This window comes from Thamnophis sirtalis, unplaced genomic scaffold, assembly GCF_051295495.1.
Source record: "Thamnophis sirtalis isolate CommonGarterSnake01/CBP01778 unplaced genomic scaffold, rThaSir2_p1.2 scaffold_3, whole genome shotgun sequence".
In the NCBI taxonomy this organism is placed as follows: Eukaryota; Metazoa; Chordata; class Lepidosauria; order Squamata; family Natricidae; genus Thamnophis; species Thamnophis sirtalis.
The window spans coordinates 4,958,039-4,985,805 of record NW_028261383.1 but is presented as its reverse complement, the minus strand read 5'-3'; the positions used below and the strand labels follow the sequence as shown (position 1 = coordinate 4,985,805).

Below are 27,767 nucleotides of genomic sequence, written 5' to 3'. Positions count from 1 at the left end.
CGCAGCACGAACAAGCAATACTACGGGCAAACCGGAAGTTCAGGAACAGACTTTTGGGTTGTTCGTTAGAGCCAGTTTTAGCGCTCCGTATCTTTCAGGAAAGACTCCTGGAGATCCCTGAATGGTCTGGGGAGCTAAAACTGGCCCTATGAGCAAACCGGAGGTCTGTTCCCGAACTTCCGGTTTCCCCATAGGGCCGGTTTTTCACACTCTGGAGGCTTCAAGGAAGCCTCCGGAGGCCAAAAAATGGGCTCAAAATAAGGCTGAAGTGAGCTGTCTTGTGTACACATGCGTGCTGGACAGTTGACAGGGCAACGCCTTGCATGACCTGACAAATGGCTCCGCGTGCCACCTGCGGTACGCGTGCCATAGGTTCGCCATCACGTACTTAGAGCCAAGGTGCGCGTGCGGTACGCGTGCCATAGGTTCGCCATCACGTACTTAGAGCCAAGGTGGCGCAGTGGTTAAAAGCAGCACTGCAGGCTACTGCTAGATCAGCAGGTCAGCGGTTCAAATCTCACCGGCTCAGGGTTGACTCAGCCTTCCATCCTTCCGAGGTGGGTAAAATGAGGACCCGGATTGTTGGGGGCAATATGCTGACTCTCTGTAAACCGCTTAGAGAGGCCTGAAAGGCCTATGAAGCGGTATATAAGTCTACTGCTATTGCTATTGCTTAGAACATACAAATGATACAGACTGCAATGGCAGGGATTTTATTGGTTTTCACTATATTCAACCCTATTATGTGAGCTGCACAGGCTCATAGTGTTTCTCAAAGTACAATTCAAATCACTTTAAAGCTGCATTTTGCACAGTATCAAGATCTCAGTCAGACTTCCTGTCCCTGAGGTTATCTGCTTGTCCCACTAGAGCAAGTATAGGAGGCATGTTCCAAATCCTTTCATAAAACAAGGCTACCTTGTTTTATGAAGACATGTTCTTGGAAGCCTAACATTTCTGTTGCATTTCCTGCAGTATTAATCAACTACCTCCTTGAATTCCAAAGGGCCCAGACTTCTCTAAAATTCAGGAGATCTGGTTCTTCTCTTCACCATGGGATAAGGTGAAGTTATTGTAGGAGAAGAATATTCTGGATTGCATTAGTGAAGGGTTGTTGTGCATCAACAAAATTGTAGTTTGGGTTTATTGTTTCTGCTTGTTGTTGGTACAGTTGTATATATTGGGTGGTCTTTTTGCTGGACTTTTAGCTGCCCTAAGAGAGGTATAAGATAATCAGTCAGACAAATGTTTTATATATATATGCAGGCTCCAATTGACCATTTAGTATGGCACTTTCTTGTCTCTTCTGTCATCCAAAGAAAGTATTTATTGAAATGCAGAGGGGGAAAATATAAAAGAAATATTACTTTCTGTTTTCTCAGATACTGAAAAGTGCATCAAATGTCCAGATGATCAATATCCAACTGAGAACAGGGTCCAATGTATCTCAAAAAGGATAACCTTCCTGTCCTATGAAGAACATCTGGGTATCATCCTGGTCTCTTTTGCCCTACTCTTGTTCTTAACCACAGGATTCATTTTAATCATATTCATTAAATACCTAGAAACTCCCATTGTCAAAGCCAACAACCGGGACCTTTCCTTCATCATCCTGGTCTCCCTTCTGCTTTGCTTCTTGTCCTCCTTTTTCTTCATTGGACAGCCAAGGAAAGCCACCTGTCTACTCCGACAAACAGTGTTCAGCATTGTCTTCTCAGTAGCTGTATCTTCTGTGTTGTCCAAAACAATCACAGTGGTGTTGGCTTTCCTGGCCACAAAACCAGGGAACAAAGTGAGAAGATGGTTGGGGAAGAGCTTGGCCAACTCCATCATCCTTTCTTGTTCTGCTGTCCAAATTATCATCTGCTGCAGTTGGCTAGCAGTTACACCCCCATTCCCTGACTCTGACCTCCACTCGCAGCCTGGAGAGATCATCCTTCAATGCAATGAAGGCTCTGTCGTCATGTTTTATGTCGTCCTTGGCTATATGTGTTTCCTAGCTGCCATTTGCTTTATTGTAGCTTTCCTGGCCAGGAACCTCCCTGGGGCCTTCAATGAAGCCAAGCTGATCACCTTCAGCATGCTGGTCTTCTGCAGTGTCTGGGTCTCCTTCCTGCCCACCTACCTGAGCACCAAAGGGAAATACATGGTAGCTGTTCAGATCTTCTCCATCTTAGCCTCCAGTGCTGGACTGCTGGGCTGCATCTTCATCCCCAAGTGCTATATGGTCATCCTGAGGCCAGACCTGAACACTAAGGAACATCTGACGATAAAAGTTGGGAAATAACATTAACATTGTTTCTTAGATTCATGATATTTATTTTTTCATTGCAGTTATTATTTGCTTATACACTTCCTTTGCATCAATTTGACAAATACAATGATTTGGCGCAGTGGTTAAATGCAGCACTGCAGGCTACTTCAGCTGACTGTAGTTCTACAGTTCAGCAGTTCAAATCTCAACGGCTCAGGGTTGACTCAGCCTTCCATCCTTCCGAGGTGGGTAAAATGAGGACCCAGATTGTTGTTGGGGGCAATATGCTGACTCTGTAAACCGCTTAGAGAGGGCTGAAAGCCCTATGAAGCGGTATATAAGTCTAACTGCTTTTGCTATTGCTATTGCTATTAAAAACAAGAAAAAAAACTTACAAAGAATGCAAAACTAATGAAATTAAATTCCAACATAATAATCAATCAGTAGAATAAACAAATTAATAATAATAATGGGTGGGATAAATATGGAATTCTTAGTCTGTGTGAACGTGATCTCTGTCTATGAAATAAATAATAATAATATTGTAAGACTACTGAAATTATATTCCAAATGGTAAAATAAATGAATGAATAATTAAACTTTCTATGCAATCAGGGAAAACAAGATTCCCCAAACAGTGGGGGAAGGAATCCATTGTTGAACACAGGGGCGTCAAACTGGCAGCCCAAGGGCCAGATGCATCACACGCAGACCATGCCCATCTCAGCTCCACAAATGGTAAAAATGTTGTGAAACATTACATGATGGCAATGTGACAGGGTGAGTTTGATATCCATGGTCTAAACTGAGATAAATACTGAGACCTAAATCTCTTTCAACACTGCTCTCTCTTCTCTATGACTAATTCTTGAAAGTTGATGAGGGTAATAGAGTTGATTGTTAAGAACATGCAGATCAGTGGTGGATTTCAAAAAAAATTGGAACCTACTCTGTGGGTGTGGCCTCCTTTGAGGGAGTGGCTTACCAGCCATGTGACTGGGTGGGAATGGCTTGCCGGCCATGTGACTGGGTAGGAATGACTTGGCAGTCATGTGACTGGGTGGGGTGGCTTGCCGGCCATGTGACCGGGTGGGAGTGACTTGCCGGTCATGTGACCGGATGTGAGTGGCCAAGACGATGTCACTGAATTCTTTGGCCCAATGGATGATCTACAAAAAGAAGATATAAGAAAGGAATTTTTTTTATTTTATGCACTTACTCCTTTAATAAGATTAAAATAAGTACACAAAACAATAAAAGAGCTACTTACAGAAGGTTAAAATCAAGAAGGCTTCGAATAATTTTTCATGTGGTATTTCTTTTATCAATTGCTACCTAACAGAAAAAGCAATTGGAAATCTAAAAGTATGAAAGAAAAGACCAATTATGTAAGGAAAGGTCACTAAAATGTATAAGGAAATATTATCAGTACTTGATCATTATTAATGTGTAGATAACTGCGGGAAATTACACATGCACACACACAAACTATGGCATTGCCAGGAAAACACCAAAAAATAACAATTTCCCCCCAAAAGACTGCAAATGAAACCAGTTGTTTTCCCTAACCCTAAGAACAGGAAAGACAAAGCCACTGGAATAAAAACCATCAAAGCATTGTGGGAAATTATAAAGGACAGTGCCAGGAAGCTCACAGAACCAGCAGCCACCTCACAATTACCAAGGATATCACACAGAAACACACAAAATCTGGCAAAGCTGCCTTGCACCAACCTGACCTGCCCATAGAAAAGCAGCCACCTTGAGACACATAAACTATGCACCCACCTATACACTTAAAAGCAACATATTGCATCACAAATAAAACATTTGCAAAAAAGAATAACATTTCTTGTAATAAACATTCTATAAACAATAAATAAATAAAAACTCCCTAAAAATAATTTTAAACCACCACGTTGAGAGAACACCAAAGGACCCCACAGTCCTCTCTCTCGTTAACTTTTTCCTTTTTGTCCTATCTTTCTCCTCCTTCCCCCCCAACCCCACTCCCTTCTACCACTGATGATGTTACCTAGTTTGGTAATGAAATGTCTGTAAGAAAACCACCAAGCTCAAAACGCAGCAAGGATCCCACTATCCCCCACCTCCTTTTTCTCCATCTCTTTCTCCTTTTTGTCCTTTCTCCTCCTTCCCCCCCAACCCCACTCCCTTCTAGCACTGATGATGTTACCAAATTTTGTTGATTACCCCCATGCCTGCGCCCCTGCTTTTTGGTGGCCTGGCATCTTGGGTAAGTCTGGGGACCTTGCAAACTACTTGCAAGGTCCCAGAACTTGTCAGAGATGCCAGCCGTGCTGCATAAGCTCCAGCCCGGGTGCCCATACTTTTTGGCACCATGGAATCTTGGGCAAGTCCGGGGACCTTGCAAAGGCCTTGTGAGGTCCCCGAACTTGTGAAAGACGCTGGCTGAGCCACATAAGCTCCCGCCCCCACCCCCGTGCCCATGCTTTTTGGTGGCCCTGCGGCCCTGCTCTATAAGTGAGCACAGGATCCTTGCAAGGCCGCAAAAGGTCACTGGACTTGCTTATAGTTCAGGGCCGTGGCAGGCTGCTCCAGATGGCCTGCCACTGCCCCCAATCTGCCCCATGCTTAGTTGAAGCTTACTTACCTCCTCGGAGTCAGCAGGCAGCAATAGAGAGCCAAGCAGGAAAAAAGGTAAGTGGGTTTAGATAGGGTTCTTAGAGGCAGGTGGGGCGATTGGTGAACCAGCCAATCAGTGAGCGGTGGGTGGGGCTAGGATAGTGCAGATGGGCAGGGGGAGCGAGCAATGGACCAGCTTCCAGCTGGGTGGGGGCGAACGAGCGAGCGAGCGAGAGGTCCAGGGCAGGCGTTACGGAACTTACTTCTGGGTCAGGTGATGAACCACTTTGCCAGAACCGGTGCAGACTGGCAGCAACCCACCACTGATGCAGATGATACCCGCCTCCAGTGGCAACAATCTGGATGACCGTCCCCAGTTATTTCTGCACTTGTTTGGTGACATCATGATCTTTGGGAGATTCCATGATTTTAGTGTTGAGTCATCAATCTCTCAACACCCTTTCTGGACATGTCCCAAAAGGAATCACTTGATCCAGGAAAGAGGGAAGAAACCACTTTGGTCTCTTATCCAAATAAATTACATGATCTGCTGGCCTCTAAATGGGAAGGTTTCAGAAGTCTGCTATATGAATGGCAGGAGGTCATCTTTAAGGCTTTACTATCCAGACTTAGCTAGAGAGCGGCAGGGTGAGCCCACCTTCTCTGGAAGCTTCCCTACTTATTCTAGCTGAAATATAGATCTGATATATGAAATTAGGCAAGTGGAATGGGCAGTGATCACCCTCTGACTTAAGTCCCTACAGTGCTGCGTTTCTCTTCCTTTGGACAGTCAAAAGGAAAGAGCAGGTTGCCTCTGCCACCTTGAGAAATATCCATAAAGAAGTATAGATTGTTCTTATTGTGGACAGTCAGAGAAAAGAAGGACTACGAGGGGACATGATAGCAGTGTTCCAATATTTGATAGGCTGCCACAAAGAAGAGGGGTCAATTTATTTTCCAAAGCACCAGAGGACAGGACAACAAACAATGGGTGGAAACGAATCAAGGAGGGAAGCAACCTGGAATTGAGGAGAAGCTTCCTTACAGTGAGGACAATTAACCAGTGGAACAGCTTGCCTTCAGAAGTTGTGGGTGCTCTAAACCTGGAGGTTTCTAAAAAGAGACTAGACAGTTAAATAGTATAAGTTCTCCTGCTTGAGCAGGGGGCTGAACTATAAGACCTCCAAGGTTCCTTCCAGATCTCTTATGATTATGATTAAAGTGGAAACACCATGAAATGAAGAGAACGTTTCATAAGTGACCCAGAAAACCAACTGTAAAAAGAAATCATCTTTTATTCCTTCAAGGATCAGGCATTGAATATCAATTAGCAGTTATTTAACTATGGAAATGGGCTGGGCAGAAGCATATTAAAGCCCTCTCAATCACTATTTTAAATCAAATTCAGTGTCCCATTGATGAACATAGTATTTGAAGGGAAAGCCTCAATAATCTGGACTTGTTTCAGGTTTTATTTGCCAAATGTTTGAATTTGAGTTTGAGTTTGAGTTTTGCTTCAAAATATTACCAAAATTGATAGAATCAACCATCTTGGGCCTTGCCTGTTTGGACAAATGTTGTCCCACTATTACTTGGGAAGGCAGTGATTGGAAACTCAAATTAGCACTCGGCCCTGAACCGTTTCCAAACACATCACATGAATGGGCAAACAGGCAGCAAACCGCTGGCAATCAAAGGGAGGTGACAGCAGCAGTATCAGAACAACCCTGGGACCCCACAGATCCCCAGGAAATACAGAGACTTGGAAAAGGTCTTTAGCGAAGAAGAATGCAATATATTAACCCCCCACTGACCCACAAATTGCATGATAAAATTTGTGGAAGGGACCAAGTTACCACAACTAAAAATGTATTCCATGACCCCCCGAGAAATGAAGAAGCTGTGGGAATACATTGGCATCAACCTGGCTAGGGGCTTCATACAGCCAGTGAAACCCAAGGTGGGGCAGCCCCTGTATTATTCCAAGGAAAGAAAAATGGCAGGAACACAGTCATATGGACCGTGGTTGGCTTTTTTTCTGAACAATCCCAATTCTTAGACTGCAATGGTCTCGCCCCAGCAAAGAAATTAGTTAGACTGTTAAGCACATCTATTGATTACATGGGGTTCCTCGCAGAATTATAGCAGTTAGCAATAGCAGTTAGACTTATATACCGCTTCATAGGGCTTTCAGCCCTCTCTAAGCGGTTTACAGAGTCAGCATATTGCCCCCAACAACAATCCGGGTCCTCATTTTACCCACCTTGGAAGGATGGAAGGCTGAGTCAACCCTGAGCCGGTGAGATTTGAACAGCCGAACTGCAGAACTGCAGTCAGCTGAAGTAGCCTGCAGTGCTGCATTTAACCACTGCGCCACCTCAGCTCAGAATTATATCAGATAGGTGTCCAATTCACGGCTAGGTTCTGGCAGGAGTATATAAAAGTGATTGGGTCATCCCAAGGGTTAAGTTCTGGTTTTTATCTGAGCATGAACGGGGCAGTGAAATGCATGAACACAATGATGGCCAATATTTGAGATGTTATGTAAATTACCAGCAATCAAATTGGGCAGAGCTGTTACCATTCACTGATGTCACTTACAACAATGCAGTGCATAGTAGCACGAGACCAACTCTCTATTTCAGATGATCACTGAGATGGAATTTGTCCCTATGCTGGAGTATCCAAACAGAACCGACCTCATCCATGTCAGTAAGTGAATGGATGAACTCATTAAAAGGTTCCTGGGAAAACGGTGCACTTTAGCGGAAGCTGCAAAAATCAACAAAACACAAGCTGACAAACATCACTCCCAGCAACCACAGTTCAGAGTGAGGGATAAAGTTTACCTTTCTACAAAATATTTGAAGCTGCAGTGGCCTTCTAGGAAATTAGGGCCAACATTCTTAGATTCTTTTGAAATTACTAAGATAATAAATCCAGTTAGAGTGAAACTTAAACTCACTCGTCTGCTAAGGAAAATACATCCAGTTTTCCACAGAAGTTTGTTAAAACCAACTGTCAGTTCTTCCCTTAAGCCAGTAGATCGGACCCCAGCGAAACCTGTACTGATTCCGGGTTATGAGCATTATGAGGTTAAATGAATGTTAGATTCCTGAAAGCATAGGGGGCAATCACAGTATTTCATACATTAGAAAGGATATCCAATTTCAGATGCAACCGGGGTGAAAAGCTGGAAGGTGGATGGAGATAGGTTGATTAAATATTTCCATGAGAAGAATCCCCATAAGCCAAAGGGGGTTCCTGGAGGTGGCAGGGGAGGTTAGAGTTTAATTAATCCTTTATGTTTGTCTCTTTGCAGGAGGTTCTTTTCACTTGAAGGGGAGGAAGCCTGTTGACCCTGAAGATGGCATAAATGTAGTCATATTTTATTGTATGCTTTGTATGATTTTAAATTAGCTTTTAGATTTGTAAGTAAATGAATCTAATAATATTTATATTATATTATAATAATATTTATATTATAATTTATTCATATTATGGGTTTAATAAGGCTAGCCACATTCTAACTGTTGAAAAAGGGATTGCAAAGATAATGGGGGAATGTTATGTCTAGGTGGCATTTGTTTTCTGTGGGAGCAGAGAAGATGCCTGCAGCTGGATGAAGGAGGAGTTTGGAGTCCCTGGACTGTAGGACTGAGGACTGATTGGAGATTGTGACTTGGAGGAAAGTTACATACTTTTGCTTTTATTGGGTGTAATTCCGGATCCTGTCCAGTGTCAGAATTACCCCAAGCCCTTGCCAAATTAATGTGTGCCTAATAAATGGACTTTGAAAAGAAGGTAGATACCTTGGATTTTATTTTGGGGGATATGTTACTTGGAGGCTTGACATTCTGGCTATCTGATGATATTTGTCCCTATTTCTCTTTGTTGTACTTGTCCTTTTTGTCCTTCAGTTTATCAGAGAGATCTTTGTGCAGTCATGCTGGTTTCTTCTTGGATTTCTTGTTTTCCTTTTTCAGTGGTATTGTGATGGATTAGGCTTTTATGATCATATTTTTCAGAGTTTCCCAAGCTTCTTGACTTGTTTTCCTCTTTAGGATTTTCATCCACGGAATCTTTCTCAATACCTCTCTGAATTGGTTAAAATCAGCTTTTTTAAAATCTAAGACTCTGGTATAATTATTTCTATTACTCGTGTTCGTGCTATGTTGAATTCTAGTATGACATGGTCACTGTCACCCAAGGTTCCAGCAGTTTCAACTCCCTTTATCACTTCTTCTGTATTTGTAAGAATTAAGTCCAGTATGTCTGTCCCTCTAGTTCCCACCTGTACCTTTTGGACAACAAAGTTGTCAGAATTGCATCGAAGGAATTTTTCCCAAGTTCTTTCTGTGTGTGTGAAAATCAGAAGAAGATGGCTCTTTCCAAACATGCGCTGACTCTAGATATTGAGCATAACTTCAAAAGGCTAATTTGGCTGATGTGAGGTCCAAAGGTATAATTGGACATCATCAACATGTAAAACAGTGTGACCAATCACCAGTCCATGAAGCTGGTTCAGATGGATACTATGTTAGATCATGAGAGATCATTTAGCACCACCTCTGCCCAGGCTGTGTCTTAGGTGACTGATAAGCACAACCAAGGATGTCACAGTACTCATTTCCACCTGAAATCTGACTGACTTCAGGAACAGGAAGGCCAAAACAACACCCAGGCCATCCACAGAACCAGAAGAAGGGCCACCAGGTCCTTCAAAATTAGTTTTTGGATGGTTATGTCAAGTAATCAGGTCACAACATCCACCACACTATGGGCATCACCACCATTTCAGCTGCAGACCACACAGTCCATTGTTTACTTCAAAACTAAGAAAGTTCAAAATATAGAAGATCTTAGTGCTTTATGTGAATATTGAAATCAATAGAGGGAGTGTAAAAACACATAACTTCTGTCCTCTCTTTCCCACTATTTGTCTACTTTCCCACTAATTATTTCATTATTTATCCACTTTCCCACTATTTAGCTAATGGTAAAGACTGGCTGTCTTTTTCCTGTCTCTTAGTCAGCTCTCATCTCAAAACTGATATTCCTAGAATCAACAGGAAATAAAATTTCACTTCAGTCATAAAGCAATCAGCTGCCATTTAGGATTACTATATGGACACACAATATTTTAAAAAATCCACAAAAGTCCCCTATTGATACTTTTAGGCAGGGTACTGATTGAATCCTTATAGTTAGAAGACAGGCACCCATAGCTCTGAGTGACCTTCCCCAGCAGTCTCTGGGGACAAGAGACCCCATTGAAAAACAGCAGAAGACAATTTCCTGAGTGTTGAACTTTCTTCTTCCACTTGCCACTTTCTGGGCATGTCCATACAAGAAGCACCACAACGACTACAAAACATTGGCCCCAGGGGTGTCTCTGTGATTTTTAACTAACATACTTTTTTCTAGCTACCTCTCTCCACATGGAGGCTTAAGAAAACTTCAGGGTCCCCAGAGGAGTCGCTGCTTTTCCCTATAATTATCCCCAGCCCAGCCATTGAGACTTCTTCAATGAGTGCCTTTGACGTACATATCAGACTGAAGCAACATAGAAGAGATCTTGCACCAGAAAAAGACAAATGTCTCATGCTCTGTGTGGCACAAAATTCGTGATAGGCAGGGGCTCTGCTCTTGAATGTACTTTTCTCTTCTTTCCAGGTAGAGCTTGGTTGACCTCTCTCTGAATCAGGAAAACCACTAGCATTTCTATCCTGTGAGAGGGCTTTTCTTTTTCTTGTTCCTGTTCTTGTTGATAAATGGGAGGAGGATTGATGCAATTCAATGTATTATGGCACTCCTGATTCTGCTTCTGGTGCTCCTGTTATCTCAGCCAGTCTCTGGGAAACTTAGAATGAAGTGCCCACGGAGTTTTGAGCACCACAACCAAAATAAACTAGGGAGCTATTATACGCCTGGAGATCATGTCGTTAGTATAGTCACCACTTTAACATCAGCATCAGAAGTAATGTCTTTCAACATGACTCCTTCAAATAAGTTTCATGTGTAAGTCATTTAGCATGATAGAGTTGCATTCCCTCCATTTGCAGTTTTAACAATTGCTTTCTTTCCTTTTATGTCACTTACTCCTACATTACAAAACCTGTCTAATATTTTAAATGTTTTGATGATATGTTTATGACCATTGAACCCAGCTCATCTTCTCAGCATTGACAAAATTAAATGGTAATCGTTGAATATAGACTTGCTTCTGTTTTGAATGAATATTGTCATTAAAGTATAATGGGGTAGGGTAAAAAAAGAGAAATTTTTTTTTAAAAAAATGTTGCTGTTGATGGTAATGATGATAATGCCAGGTGCAAGTAACAAAGAACATCCACTGAGTTTAAAGCACAGAAGAGATAATTGTTGCTACATCTACAAGAATCTAGCCAATTAATGGTCAGTGCTAAATTGGAACTAGATAAGGATCAATGGGATTCGTGAGGGGAGGATGGACGTGGGTCTTTTGAAATAAGACTTCTAGTTCTGCTTGCCATTCTCCTACAGATAACTTGAATTGCTTTTTTAATGCTAGGCTCACAGATGATTACCAAAAACTTCTAAAATTCGTTTTTGATATTGAAGTGATAAACAAGAATTCTCAACTGCTGCAAAATCTCACACTTGGCTACAACATCCGTGACAACTATTTGAGCGCCATTGGCACTTCAGATGCCTTGATGGACATGCTCTCTACCGGAGAAGCCAATGTTCCCAACTACAGCTGTGGAAGGAAGGATAAACTTTTGGCTGTCCTTGATGGATCTGACAATGACCTCTCCATCCAGATATCAGAATTAGTAGGTCCCTACAAAGTCTCACAGGTGTGTGTGTGTGTGTGTGTGTGTGTCTGTTTCTTTGTGCGTATGTTTGTTATCTACCTGATAGAGGGTTTGTGGCAGTGATGGGTTCCGGATCTCATAGCAACTGGTACGGTTGCAACAGGGCCCAGCATCCTCCATATGAATGTGTGTGGCACGCGTGCATATGCATGCAGCATGCACATGCATCTTACCATCCAGCGACACTTCTGCGAGCCTCCGTGATGCTCCAGCAGCTCGGCGGAGCATTGCCCAGGCGCTGTACATGCCATGTGCATGCACAGAATGGCCGAAGAATTTAAAGACAGTTAAGGAGCGCAGGCGGGCGAATGGCCCCTCTGGAGCACTATACTAGAATGGTATCAGGTGCTCCGGGCAGGCTCTGGTATGCCTGTACTGGGGCATACTGCCTGCAACCCACCACTGGTTTGTAGTGGTGATGAGTGAGCAATTGATCCATTCATAGCTTCTGTATGGAATTCAAGTGTGGCTTTTCCCCATGGCCATTGTAAGACTCATGGTTTGGCTTTGGGATTCTTAGTGAGGAAGGGGCCAAATTCAGAGCTGTCCCTTCCTCTTATGAGACCATCCTCATTCCTTTGCTGTAATTTGCAGCACAGCTGTGAAGTTTAAGATCCTCTGTGTCCTATCAAAGGGTTTTCTGTTAGAAGGACTGTGCGGCAATGATGGGAAGCTTGCATTTTATCCATTCCTTATTCATAATAAGATTTTCAATGGTGAGCAAATACTAGGTTTATGAAGATAATGCCAGCGGATTACCGTAACTCTATTTGACAAACAACTTGAGTATACATAGCTGTCGCAAGCATTAATTAACCATTTTATTAAATAAAATTACAAGCATATTAGCCAACATATATTTTACCCTAATCTTTCCGTAATAAAATTTGTCATAAGGGCTTGGTGAGCAATAGAGCCCCCGATGAGGATTTTTCCACCTGAACTATTCAATCAATATCCCAACTATTCACTGGTTCATTCACAAATATAAATCATAGCTGCCATATTCCAGTTGGGTGGAAGATGGTAATGGTAGTTTCAATAGATAAAAGAGGAATAAAGAGGAACCTGTTAATGAAAACCCATTAGTCTAATAGTTAGTGCGGCAAAATTAAATGCATGTTTCTTATTGAATAGGGTTGACAGTTGGTGGATGAAAAGTGCATCCTTGCAGAAGTACAAGCTGCCTTTAGACAAAGTCAATCCACTATTGACAAATATTTTGCCCTCAACCATCAACCCCCAAAAATGTATCAGTCAGGGGAAACAATGGTTTGCTGCCTTTATAGATCTCAGTTCAGGATCTGACACAGTGAACAGAAATATTATGGAGGAAATTGATTTCCCTTAAACTGGAACCTGGACTTTTCGCCCAGATCAAAACTCTTTTGACAAGCATTTGTCTGAGAGTGAGATTTGGGCTCAGTGGAGCCATGACAAATAGGATCAATATTTACCAAGGGGTAAGAAATGGGTGCATACTTCAACCATGGTTCTTCAGTCTAAATATTGATGGCTTGCCAGGACTGATGAAGGATCATGAAGTACATATGCCTAAGGCACTAAGTTCATATTCTAACACCTTGTTGTATGCTAATAATATGATATTATCACCCTACTGGCAAATTGGTTTGTGTAGAATGTTAAGAAGACTTGGCTCTTACTTTCATAATAATTCTATGATATTAGTAAATCAAACGCAAAAATTATCATCTGTGAAAAATGGCATCCTAGTCATAGGTGACTTTTCACACAACTTTCCTTATCTGGAGTAGTTTTCTCTGCGACAGGATGTTGGCCCAATCATCATCAAACTCTCTTACTTAGAGCAAGGTCATGACTCAATGCATTGCTTAAACTAAAAAAAAAATCATAGCTATCCATCTTCCTTAGCTCCAATCATTACAGTCTATAAGCCAAGCTTGAATCTGAATTGAAACATTTCAGTTCAGATCTGCATACCTGAGTCTGATTGCAGTAAATTGTAGTAGTGACAACACAAATATGATTTATGTCCTTTGTTTTTATTCTTTATTGCTTTATATGTTTCTTTAATTCAATTATATTCACTCTTGTCAATATTCTGCATTTTGAATTATTTAGCTGGATATGGCCTAATGCTTAATAACTAACTATTTAATATGTTCACAAGAATGAAGATAGGTTTATTAAAGCGTAATATTTTGAATTTGATCTGACCCCAAATATGACACAGAAATCTTCATTGGTTTTTCAGATCAGTTCTGTATTTGTTCCAGAAGCTCTGGGTGATAAAAATCAGTTCCCCTTTTTCCACCCAATGCTCCCCAGAGAAGGGATCGAGTATCCAGCAATTGTCCAAGTGCTTCTCCATTTCAGATGGACCTTGATTGGTGTCTTTGCTATAGACTCAGAAAATGGAGAGAATTTCATGAGGACTTTTATTCCTATGCTTGTCAGGAATGGAATTTGTGTTGTCATAGCACCAAAGTTCTCAGAAACTACAATTATACCAGAACTCAGGGATGGCCTCACTAAGTGGAGACAAGTCAATGTCTTTGTTAACTTCATGGAACGCCAATCCCAACTGAACCAAATTATCCCTTTCTATGTAGCAGTTGAAGGTATTCCAGGACCCATTGAAGGGAAAGTCTGGGTCACTGCAGTCGTGGGGGGAATGATAGTGAGAAGGCATAAGGTTTACAAATACAACCATAGTATTTGGTACTTCCGCCTTCAGAAGAAGAAACCCGCAAAAGATGATGCCTATGAACCCAAAATCTTTCTAGACCACCAATTTCCAAATGGGTATTTTCACTGTTCCTTTTCAAAGAATGTCTTTTCTGTCAAAGAGCGGAGAAGATGCATGCAGAAAGCTCCAGTGAGGATCCACGGAGAAAGGAGCAAGACACAAATCCTAAATGACAGTTTTCTTTACACTCTCATTCAGACTCTGGCTCATATCTTAGATGCTGCCTATTCCTCCAAATATAGAAAGAGAAGCAAGGAGGGCAAAGAGATATTGGTGGCTCCAAAACTGCAGCCGTGGCAGGTATGAGCTCTCAACAAAGATTCCATGAGAAGGAATCCAAAGCAGAAGGAAGGGAACCTTCTCAACCTCTTTGAGCTACAAAATGCCAATAGGATTGGTCAATCTAATCACTCAAGAGATAATGTTTCAAACAATGGGCATATTTGATAGATGTGTTCTGACATGAAAAAAATCCTAGTAAATATAAAAGTCATGTGTGCATCTTTAAATAAAGTCATGTACAGTATGTATTGATTTGAGATTAATAGAATATAATTTGAAATTCATACATCCCTGAGACCATCTATCCTGACTCTTCTTAGAGGACTGGAAACTAAAACATATGAAGAACGGTTGCAGGAACTGGGTATGGCTAGTTTAAGAGAAAGAAGGACTAGGAGAGACATGATAGCACTGTTCCAATATCTCAGGGGTTGCCACAAAGAAGAGGGATTCAAGCTATTTTCCAAGGCACCTGAGGGTAGAACAAGAAGCAATGGGTGGAAACTAATCAAGGATAGAAGCAACTTAGAATTAAGGAGAAATTTCCTGACAGTGAGAACAATTAATCAGTGGAACAGCTTGCCTCCAAAAGTTGTGAATGCCCTAACATTGGAAGTTTTTAAGATGATGTTGGATACCCATTTGTCTGAAACGGTATAGGGTTTTCTGCCTAGGCAGGGGGTTGGACTAGAAGACCTCCAAGGTCCCTTCCAACTCTGCTATTGTATTATTCTTCTCTAAAGGGATCCCATCTAAAGCATCTCTGTCTGGTGTCTTCTATGTCTTTGCATTAAGGCACCCAGTAAAGGGAGACTGAACTTCTTTGCTTTCCTTACTCAGCTCTAAAACTGCTCCTCCTATTAGGATGCTTTTCCTCTCATTTAGCCAGAATCTCCTCTCTTGTTATTGAGTTAATTTTCCCCATGTGTCACCCTCCAGAATAACAGGGAACATCTCTAGAGCCCTTCTGTTAAATGTTTAGCAATAGCTATAGCAACTAGACTGATAATATGTTTGTGTGTGTGTGTGTGTGTATGTGTCTGTGTGTCTGTGTGTTGTATTTGTGCTGATAAATAAATAAAGTAAATATGCTGATAAATAAATAAATAATGTTATGTTATGTTATGTTATGTTATGTTATGTTATGTTATGTTATGTTATGCTATGCTATGCTATGCAATGCTCTGCTCTGCTCTGCTATGCTATGCTATGCTATGCTATGCTATGCTATGCTATGCTATACTATACTAATAAATTAGTGTTTTATAGCATTCTTGGGGTGGTTTACAATGTCAGCATTATTTGTATACTGACCCCAACCATTTTATACCTCTGAAGGATGGAAGGCTGAACCCAACCTTGAGCTGGGTCAGGATTGAACTCCAGGCTGTAGGCATAGTTTGCCTGAAACATTGCATTCTAACTGCTGCTCCACCAGGGCTCAAATTTTCAGTGACTGGAAGAGAGTTTTTATCTCCCTTCTCCAACTCAGAGATAGTTTCAGCTGGAAAAGGTCTTCCCAGATTCTTTTTTATTGTCAGCTCCAATATAAACTAGAAATGAGATATTTTTTCCCCTGGTTTTTACTTATGTATCTCTCCTTAAAGGAAACAATAAATAGTTTGCGAGCTTATGATTTTTAAACAAATTCCAAATGGTTTTGTCTAAGACTCCATGCAACTCTTGCATAACAAAATCATGATTTATTAATCCAACCTACCTCTTTTAATGAAAATGTAGACAAATAAATTATCAAAGAATTTAAGGAAGTTTTTAACCACTGAACTATCATAGCATCCAATCCTCACTTAGAAAGGTCATCACATCAGAAAATAATTTATTAATATTTTGAAGAAATTAAGTTATATCACAAGCATTCCCACAATCTATTAAGTGGGATATGTGAAAATGATGCTTGGGGTACCACGGAAGGGATGCTACTTACAGAATGAACACCTGGGGAAAATTTTTGCAGTTGCATAATGGTAAAAAAAAAAAAGGACCCCCCTGTAATTTTTCAGGCTCTTAAAAGAGATGGTGGGAGATTTGTACTTTCAGACTTGGAAAATGTTTGTTAATATAACCTTTCAATAAAGTAGACCAAAAGAAGATTCTGTTAATGTAGCTTTAAAATAAAGTAAATAACCTTATCTGGTTGTCTTTCCCACCTGAGAAAATATTAGCCTGGAAATCCCAAAGATGCTTTTTTAAGAGGCAACTGGACGTTCTGGTTTTTCTTTGAAAACGTTTCACTTCTCATCCAAGAAGCTGCTTCAGCTTTTTGGATGAGAAGTGAAATGTCTTCAAAGAAAAAACAGAAAGTCCAGTTGTCTCTTGAAAAAGCACCTTTGAGACAGCCATGACAGGGATGGGTAAGAATCTCCATAGACGTTAGCCTGGAAATTCTCTTCTTTGGAGATTTATGCTTTCTGCGAATCACTGTTGTCTTGAATGACTGAATAATTTTCTGTTGGTTATTGTTTTTTTCAAGTTATAGTACAGTATAGCCTTTATTGTCATTGTACAAGATAAACAAAACAAAATTACTTATCTGTTGCTGGTGAATATTTTCTATAATTATCATGTTTTGTTAATTATTTATTTGGTCAACATATATTTGAGAAATTTTGCCAAAAATCTTTTAAAGATTGTAGTAAGATATGGTGTCCTGCTTCAGCATATTTGCAAGTTAGAAAACTGTAGAAGAAGCATTCATGTGCAAAAAAAGCTTTTTGGGGTAAGAAACTAAGATTTCTACTTCTGAGTTTCAGTTCCATCCCTTTCTGAAGAAGAATGAGTATTTCAATCTTTCTCAAAACAAACTATACTTGGACCAAAATGGAGACGTTGTATCAGATCTGGACATCTTAAGCTGGATAATTCTCCCCACGAAGGATCCCATCCACGCACAACTGGGGAGTTTTGAAAGACAGATATTAAATATCAATAAATATGCTCTTTTACAGTTAAAGTTGCGTAACAAGGTTCGTGAAATGCTGGTGTCTTTTCTCTATTTTCCAAATAATAAGGACACATGTTATGTTGACTAGACCTAGTTACTAATGTGGATGACTTTCACTGAGAATTCAGTGTGAAGTATAGAACCCTCATATCAGGAGTGTTCAAACTTGATTTCATTGAGGTCCGCATCAGGGTTGTGTTTGACCTCAGGGGGCCAGGGTGGGCATGATCAGCTTGACATCACTTGTGTCAGGGGCGCCTGTAGTGGCTTGAACACTCTGCCAGTGAAAAAGGGCTCCTGATCTCCATTTTCAGCTGCAATGGCCTCCTTCAACCCTCTACAAGCAAAAACAGAGCTCGAGAAGGTCACGGACAGCTCTCATGAGCTCCATTTTCTCTGGCAGAGGCTCTGTGGGCCGTTCCTTCACTGTTTCTAGAGCGGCCCTGCAGGCCAGATCTAAGCACCCTGTGGGCCGGATCTGGCCCACAGGCCTTGAGTTTGACACCCCTGCCTTATAGATTTCTCAGGTGGCTTGAGAGTCATCAGTACTCCTGATCATGGATGTTCTTCCTACACTATAATAAGAAACACTGCTTTAGGCTGATTAATGGGATGTTCAGTGACTATATTTTAAGAAATGGATCATGACCCTTCTGTATCCTCTCTGCAATCTGGGATCTTCATGAAATGTGTGAGAGTCCCTCAATTGCTGTAGATTGTAGTTCTGATAGATTCATTTGTTTCTTGGGTACATTTACCAAAGGAGAAAAGAATTATGTAAACCAGCATTCAAATTCAAGATTGGAATGAATCCAATCAAAATGAATAACGACTAGATGGAACTCTTGATGGACCCAGCGAGAAACAAGTTTTGGCATTAGGTTCACCATGGCCTGCTTGGTGACAGTGTCAGCTGAAAGGGAAGGTCCATAGTCTGTGAAGTTTTTAAATAGACTAGACCTGGTCAGAATTATCCATGGATCACTTTCACCCCACTGGGATAGGGCAATAGGCGTTCTGCTCTTAGGAAGGAAGTCCAAGGCACTGAATTCATAATCTTAAAGACTGATCTGTTATGAGATGCCTTGACCCAGAAAACTGAAGAACTGAACCAAAGAAAGCCCTTCCTGATATTTGAAATAATGAGATATATTTTGAAATGCTACTTAGACTTTTCCTTTGGATTGTAAGAGGGCACTTCATTTGAAAAGAGAAAGAACCTTTTCTTGGATACTTAGCTGGGACATAGAAATATCCCATTCCAATACAGTGTTCTTAATTACGACCCACGCACTGCAGCTAAAAATTCCTGTTTAAGGGATATGTACTCATGACCTCATCTCCATTTCAATTCATTAGAATTCTACATATAGTGATCTTTGATCTTTCTTCACTAGCATAGCAGCCAAATACATTGAATAAATAAATACATAAATAAATGAATGCTGTCTCCTTGAAGATTGACAGCCCTACCTACTTTGTAAGGAATTTTTCCTTTCTATATCAACTATTTCCCTAAATTGGAATGGTTTTGCAATATTTTATATAACCCAGAAAAAAATCTTTCAGATCCTACTGGTCAGAGATTTCTTTCTTCATTATAGTTTTATTCTATTTTAATAAATTAATAATAAACATTTTAGAACAATTTTTCATTTTTTAATTAAATTTTAATTCAGTTCTAAAATTGAACATCACTAGATCATCATACTTTAGTATCATGGCCATAGGATGAATGGAGGAATGCATGTCAATATAGAAAGGAGGAACCCACTGGTTGTCACTCAAAATCATGAGTGATTAATCGTCACTCGCTTTAATCTTTTCTCAATTCCATTCCTTTAGATTTGATTAAGCAGAATGGTACTTTCTTACAATCTGATATGCCAGAAGCAAAAGGGAAGAACTAAATGTAGAGTCTGTCAGTAGTTGTGTTTCTTCCAACTATTTGGAACTTATTTGAGATTTCATATTTATGTAACTGAAGCTCAGAGACAACTTGGCTAATATTCATGTTGACCAAATCTGTCAATGGATGATGAGTCCAAACACATTTTTGTGTGCCTTGTTTTTCTTCTTAGTCTCTGCCTCAATCCAAATGTGTGGAAAATTGTCACCCTGGATTTGTCAAGAGGGCTCGCGAAAGAGAGCCAGTTTGTTGCTATGACTGTGTTCCTTGCCCAGAGGGGACCATCTCTACTCAGGAAGGTGTGTAACCCTGGAGGACAAGATATTGCATTCAGCCACAGCACTGTGGTTGTCTTGGACTTAGGGATTGGGAGTGGGAGACATTGATTTGCAATGGGTTTCCTTACTTATTCTCACACTTTACCACTGTTACATTTATATATGTGTTCCTTTCTCCATTTTTATTATTGTAAGTTGCCTACAGTACACCCACAGCAAGATAGGTAGCAAATAAAGATAACAAATCAATAAATAAATCTGTATGCCATTTGTGGGCAGGCAGGTGCTGCTGTTGTTGTGCTGGATGAGCACCTGGAAGTTGTATGGATCTGGATGGGAAGGATCCGACTTCAACTGAACCTAAGCAAATTAGTGTGTCTTTCTGTTTTTGGCCCCCAAGGGACAAGTAAAAAAGCATCCCTGACTCTGAATGGAATGTCACTCCCCAGTGGTTCCCAATATGAGGTTCCTCCTAGATTCATGGCTACAGTTGATGAGCAGGTGGAAGCCATCCCTAAAGGGACATTCACAGAGATTCTTCTTTGTCCTTACCTGACCTGCCTTATTCTTTTCCTCTTTGAATTATTGCAGTTGCTATACATGGGTCCGTTCCTGAAGACCACTTAGAACAGTGATGGTGAACCTTTTTTGGCTCGCATGCCAAAAGTGGAGGGAGCAAAGGGGGTCATGCACAGGCGTGCCACACACCCATATTTATATGGGCATGACCCCAGTGTGCATGGATGCACAACCAGTGCTCCTCCCAATTTTTGGCATTCTTATTTTGCCCTCCCCAGGCTCCATAGGCTTTATAGGAGCCTGGGGATAGTGAAAACAGCTCCTCCCAGAACTTTCCTGAAGCTTCCGCAGCACGAACAACCAATCCTACGGGCAAACCGGAAGTTCAGGAACAGATTTCTGGGTTGTTCATTAGCACCAGTTTTAGCGCTCCGGATCTTTCAGGGAAGACTCCTGGAGATCCCTGAATGCTCCGGGGAGCTCAAACTGGCCCTACGAGCAAACCGTAGGTCTGCTCCCAAACTTCTGGTTTCCCCATAGGGCCAGTTTTTCACATTCTGGAGGCTTCAAGGAAGCCCCAAGCGGCTGAAAAATGGCCCCAAAAGAAGGCTGAAGTGAGCTGTCTAGTGTACACATGCGTGCTGGACAGTTGACAGGGCAATGCCTTGCGTAGGGTGATGAGACGTCCTGCATTTGGCGGGAAAGCCACGCCTTTTAATAATTTTTCCCGCATCCCAGGGCATTATCAAAATATCCCACTTTAATTTTGCCGTATTCTCGCTCGCTCTCCCACCAATTCACTAGGCGGGGTACTGTAGCGAGTTAGCGGGCGGATGGGCAGGGAGCGAGTAAGCCACTCATTTGTTCCCCTGCCCATCCGCTGCTGCTCGCATGGGCGGGGTGTAGCGAGTGAGAGGGCGGATGGACGGGGGAGCGGCTTGCCTTTCCAGCCCCACTTCCACCCGGACAAGCCATGGGAAAGCCTCCGCCTCTCCGAAAAGAACCACCTGTGTGTGTGGCCCTTGGAGGTGTCTGGAAGTGGAGCCTTTCCCCAAGCATCCCTCACACACTTCGGAGGCCGGCGGGCAAGGCGAGCGCAGCGGCCGGAGACACTCCCACGGGACCACTGATCCCAAGACAAGAAAACACCGCGTAGCACTTTTTAACTCCCGTACAGCCACAATGATTTGTTGTGATGAGCACGGGGCGACTGGACTGACGGTAAGCCCCCGCCACTACCAGACTAATTGCTGCTGCCTCCTCCTCCTCTAACAGCACCGCTGGATTTGCTTTGGTGAAGTCACCAAATCTCCCACCGTGCTTTTGAGGAGCCTTGAGGCCACGGGAGCCAGTAGGAAGGCGGCGGAGGGGTGGGAGCAGGAAAAAAGGCCCGACGGCTCCTCAAAAGCACGGCAGTGGAGGAGGGGGCAGGGCAGGGGTAACGCGGTGCCCAGCTCAGGTGCTCCGAGCGGAGGGGTAGGAAGCACCACTGCTGCCATGGGCGGGAGCTTTGGCGGCTTCACCTCAGCGCCTGGCGGCAAAAATTTTAATCAAGAACACCCCCCCGCCCCGCCCGCCAATGGTGTCCCGCTTTACCATTTTTAAAATCTGGTCACTTTAGCCTTGTGTGACCTGACAAATGGCTCCGCTTGCCACCTGTGGCATGTGTGCCATCAGTTCGCCTCATGGACTTAGAACATACAAATGATCCAGACTGCAATGGCAGGGATGTTATTGGTTTTCCCTATATTCAACCCTACTATGTGAGCTTTACAGGCTCATAGTGTTTCTCCAAGTACAATTCAAATCATTTTAAAGCTGCATTTTTCACAGAATCAAAATATCAGTCAGCCTTTCTGTCCCTGAGGTTATCTGCTTGTTCCACTAGAGCAAGTATAGGAGGCATGTTCCAAATCCTTTCATAAAACAAGGCTACCCTGTTTTATGAAGACATGTTCTTGGAAGCCTAACTTTTCTGTTGCATTTCCTGCAGTATTAATCAACTTCTTCCTTGAATTCCAAAGGGCCCAGACTCCTCTAAAATTCAGGAGACCTGGTTCTTCTCTTCACCATTGGGAGAAGCTGATGTTATTGTAGGAGAAGAATATGCTGGATTGCATTAGTGAAGGGTTGTTGTGTATCAACAAATTGTAGTTTGGGTTTATTTTTTCTGCTTGTTGTTGGTACAGTTGTATATATTGGGTGGTCTTTTTGCTGGACTTTTAGCTGCCCTAAGAGAGGTATAAGATAATCAGTCAGGCAAATGTTTTATATATGCAGGCTCCTATTGACCATTTAGTATGGCACTTTCTTGTCTCTCCTGTCATCCAAAGAAAGTATTTATTGAAATGCAGAGGGGGACAATATAAAAGAAATATTACTTTCTGTTTTCTCAGATACTGAAAAGTGCATCAAATGCCCAGATGATCAATATCCAACTGAGAACAAGGTCCAATGTATCCCGAAAAGGATAACTTTCCTGTCCTATGAAGAACATCTGGGTATCATCCTGGTCTCTTTTGCCCTACTCTTGTTCTTAACTACAGGATTCATTTTAATCATATTCATTAAATACCTAGAAACTCCCATTGTCAAAGCCAACAACCAGGACCTCTCCTTCATCATCCTGGTCTCCCTTCTGCTTTGCTTCTTGTCCTCTTTTTTCTTCATTGGACAGCCAAGGAAAGCCACCTGTCTTCTCCGACAAACAGTGTTCAGCATTGTCTTCTCAGTAGCTGTATCTTCTGTGTTGTCCAAAACAATCACAGTGGTGTTGGCTTTCCTGGCCACAAAACCAGGGAACAAAGTGAGAAGATGGTTGGGGAAGAGCTTGGCCAACTCCATCATCCTTTCTTGTTCTGCTGTCCAAATTATCATCTGCTGCAGTTGGCTAGCAGTTACACCCCCATTCCCTGACTCTGACCTCCACTCGCAGCCTGGAGAGATCATCCTTCAATGCAATGAAGGCTCTGTCGTCATGTTTTATGTCGTCCTTGGCTATATGTGTTTCCTAGCTGCCATTTGCTTTATTGTAGCTTTCCTGGCCAGGAACCTCCCTGGGGCCTTCAATGAAGCCAAGCTGATCACCTTCAGCATGCTGGTCTTCTGCAGTGTCTGGGTCTCCTTCCTGCCCACCTACCTGAGCACCAAAGGGAAATACATGGTAGCTGTTCAGATCTTCTCCATCTTAGCCTCCAGTGCTGGACTGCTGGGCTGCATCTTCATCCCCAAGTGCTACATTATCATCCTGAGGCCAGACCTGAACACTAAGGAACATCTGACGATAAAAGTTGGGAAATAACATTAACATTCTTTTTTAGATTCATGATATTTATTTTTTCATTGCAGTTATTATTTGCTTATACACTTCCTTTGCATCAATTTGACAAATACAATGATTTAAAAACAAGAAAAAAAACTTACAAAGAATGCAAAACTAATGAAATTAAATTCCAACGTAATAATCTATCAGTAAAATAAATAAATAAATAAATAATAATAATAGGTGGGATGAATATGGAATTCTTAGTCTGTGTTAACGTGATCTCTGCCTATGAAATAAATAATAATAATAATATTGTAAGACTAGTGAAATTATATTCCAAATGGTAAAATAAATGAATGAATAATTAAACTTGCTATGCAGCCAGGGAAAACGAGATTCCCCAAACAGTGTGGGAGAGAATCCATTGCTGAACACAGGGGTGTCAAACTGGCAGCCCAAGGGCCAGGAATGAATAAATTGACTATTAAAATCAAGAAGGCTTTGAATACTTTTTCACGTGGGATTTGTTTTATCAATTGCTACCTGACAGAAACAGCAATTAGAAATCTAAAAGTATGAAGGAAAAGACCAATTATGTAAGGAAAGGTCACTAAAATGTATAAGGAAATATTATCAGTACTTGATCATTATTAATGTTTAGACAACTGCGGGAAATTACACATGCACACACACAAACTATGACATTGCCAGGAAAACTCCCAAAAATAACAATTTCCCCCCAAAAGACTGCAAATGAAACCAGTTGTTTTCCCTAAACCTAAGAACAGGAAAGACAAAGCCACTGGAATAAAAACATTGTGGGAAATTATAAAGGACAGTGCCAGAAAGCTCACAGAACCAGCAGCCACCTCACAATTACCTAAGATATCATACAGAAACACACAAAATCTGGCAAAGCTGCCTTGCACCAACCTGGCCTGCCAATAGAAAAGCAGCCACCTTAAACTATGCACCCACCTATACACTTAAAAGCAACATATTGCATCAAAAATAAAACATTTGCAAAAAGGAATAACATTTCTTGTAATAAACATTCCATACACGATAAATAAATAAAAATTCCCTAAAATATTTTAAACCCACCATGTTCAGAGAACACCAAAGGACCCCACAGTCCTCTCCCTCGTTATCTTTTTCCTTTTTCTCCTATCTTTCTCCTCCTTCCCCTCCCCCAACCCCACTCCCTTCTAGCACTGATGATGTTACCTAGTTTGGTAATGAAATGTCTGTAAGTAAACCACCAAGCTCAGAACGCAGCAAGGATCCCACTATCCCCCACCTCCTTTTTCTCCCTCTCTTTCTCCTTTTTGTCCTTTCTCCTCCTTCCCCCCCCCAACCCCACTCCCTTCTAGCACTGATGATGTTACCAAATTTTGTTGATTACCCCCATGCCCGCGCCCATGCTTTTTGGTAGCCTGGCATCTTGGGTAAGTCCGGGGACCTTGCAAAGTACTTGCGAGGTCCCAGAACTTGTCAGAGATGCCAGCCGTGCTTCATAAGTTCCAGCCCCCGCGCCCATGCTTTTTGGCAGCCTGGAATCTTGAGCAAGTCCGGGAACCTTGCAAAGGCCTTGTGAGGTCCCCAAACTTGTGAAAGACGCTGGCCGAGCCACGTAAGTTCCCGCCCCCACCCCTGTGCCCATGCTTTTTGGTGGCCTGGCATCTTGGGGAAGTCCGGGGACCTTGCAAAGGCCTTGTGACGTGGCCAAGCCACGTAAACTCCCCCCCACCCCCGTGCCCATGCTTTTTGGTGGCCCTGCGGCCCTGCGCTATAAGTGAGCCCAGGATCCTTGCAAGGCCGCAAAAGGTCACTGGACTTGCTTATAGTTCAGGGCCGTGGCAGGCCGCTCTATATGGCCTGCCGCTGCCCCCCCCTTCCCCACGCTTAGTTGCAGCTTACTTACCTCCTCGGAGTCAGCAGGCAGCAATAGAGAGCCAAGCAGGAAAAAAGGTAAGTGGGTTTAGATAGGGTTCTTAGAGGTGGGTGGGGCGATTGGTGAGCCAGCCAATCAGTGAGCAGTGGGTGGGGCTAGGATAGTACAGATGGGCAGGGGGAGTGATCAATGGACCGGCTTCCAGATGGGTGGGGGCGAACGAGCGAGCGAGCAACAGGTGTTCCGGAACTTACTTCTGGGTCAGGTGATGAACCAGTTCACCAGAACTGGTGCAGACCGGCAGCAACCCACCACTGATGCAGATGATACCCGCCTCCAGTGGCAACAATCTGGATGACCTTCCTCAGTTATTTCTGCACTTGTTTGGTGACATCATGATCTTTGGGAGATTCCATGATTTTAGTGTTGAGTCATCAATCTCTCAACACCCTTTCTGGACATGTCCCAAAAGGAATCACTTGATCCAGGAAAGAGGGAAGAAACCACTTTGGTCTCTTATCCAAATAAATCACATGATCTGCTGGCCTCTAAATGGGAAGATTTCAGAAGTCTTCTATGAGAATGGGAAAATAATCTATAATGGAAAATGGCAGGAGATCATCTTTAAGGCTTTAGTATTTAGTATTTATTATTTTATTAAATTTATATGCCGCCCTTTTCCCTGGGGGGGACTCAGGGAGGCTCACAACTCAAGAGGGGAAGGGGGAAAAACAAACTTTAGACATATAGAACAATACAAATTTAAAAAACACAACATTCATACCATTTGGGCGGGTTACAATCTTAGTCCCAGGCCTGACGGGATAGCCAGGTTTTGAGGGCTGTGCGGAAGGTCTGGAGGGTGGTGAGGGTACGAATCTCCACGGGGAGATCATTCCATAGGGTCGGAGCTGCCACCGAGAAGGCTCTCCTCCGCGTGGTTGCCAGTCGGCATTGACCGGCAGATGGAACTCGGAGGAGGGCTAATCGGTGAGATCTAATAGGTCGCGTGGAGGTAATCGGCAGTAGGCGGTCTCTCAAGTACCCAGATCCACTACCATGAAGGGCTTTATGGGTGACAAGTAGCACCTTGAAGCGTACCCGGAGATCGACAGGTAGCCAGTGCAGCTCGCGGAGGATAGGTGTTATGTGGGTGAAATGAGGTGCCCCCACAATCGCTCTCGCGCCCGCATTCTGGACTAGCTGAAGTCGCCGAATACTCTTCAAGGGCAGCCCCATGTAGAGCACATTGCAGTACTCCAGCCGAGAGGTCACAAGGGCACGAGTGACTGTTGTGAGAGCCTCCTGGTTCAGGTAGGGGCGCAACTGGTACACCAGGCGAACCTGGGCAAATGCCCCCCTGGTCACAGCTACTATCCAGATTTAGTTAGAGAGCGGCAGGGTGAGCCCACCTTCTCTGGAAGCTTCCCTACTTATTCTAGCTGAAATATAGATCTGATATATGAAATTAGGCAAGTGGAATGGGCAGTGATCACCCTCTGACTTAAGTCCCTACAGTGCTGTGTTTCTCTTCCTTTGGACAGTCAAAAGGAAAGAGCAGGTTGCCTCTGCCACCTTGAGAAATATCGATAAAGAAGTATAAATTGTTCTTATTGTGGACAGTCAGAGAAAAGAAGGACTACGAGGGGACATGATAGCAGTGTTCCAATATTTGATAGGCTGCCACAAAGAAGAGGGGTCAATTTATTTTCCAAAGCACCAGAGGACAGGACAACAAACAATGGGTGGAAACGAATCAAGGAGGGAAGCAACCTGGAATTGAGGAGAAGCTTCCTTACAGTGAGGACAATTAACCAGTGGAACAGCTTGCCTTCAGAAGATGTGGGTGCTCTAAAACTGGAGGTTTCTAAAAAGAGACTAGACAGTTAAATAGTATAAGTTCTCCTGCTTGAGCAGGGGGCTGAACTATAAGACCTCCAAGGTTCCTTCCAGATCTCTTATGATTATGATTAAAGTGGAAACACCATGAAATGAAGAGGATGTTTCATAAGTGACCCAGAAAACCAACTGTAAAAAGAAATCATCCTTTATTCCTCTAAGGATCAGGCATTGAATATCAATTAGCAGTTATTTAACAATGGAAATGGGCTGGGCAGAAGCATATTAAAGCCCTCTCAATCACTATTTTAAATCAAATTCAGTGTCCCATTGATGAACATGGTATTTGAAGGGAAAGCCTCAATAATCT

General features: G+C 42.4%; 1 protein-coding gene across 1 annotated transcript in view; it reads left to right on the top strand.

Moving 5' to 3' along the window:
* The window catches only part of LOC148047056 (vomeronasal type-2 receptor 26-like), a 48,413-nt gene that overhangs the window by 6,345 nt on the left and 14,301 nt on the right, over positions 1–27,767 (top strand). Inside the window, exon 2 of the mRNA XM_087707710.1 lies at positions 14,648–14,749. Coding sequence (XP_087563836.1) covers positions 14,648–14,749 — 102 coding nt within the window. The remainder of the gene's footprint in view (positions 1–14,647; positions 14,750–27,767) is intronic.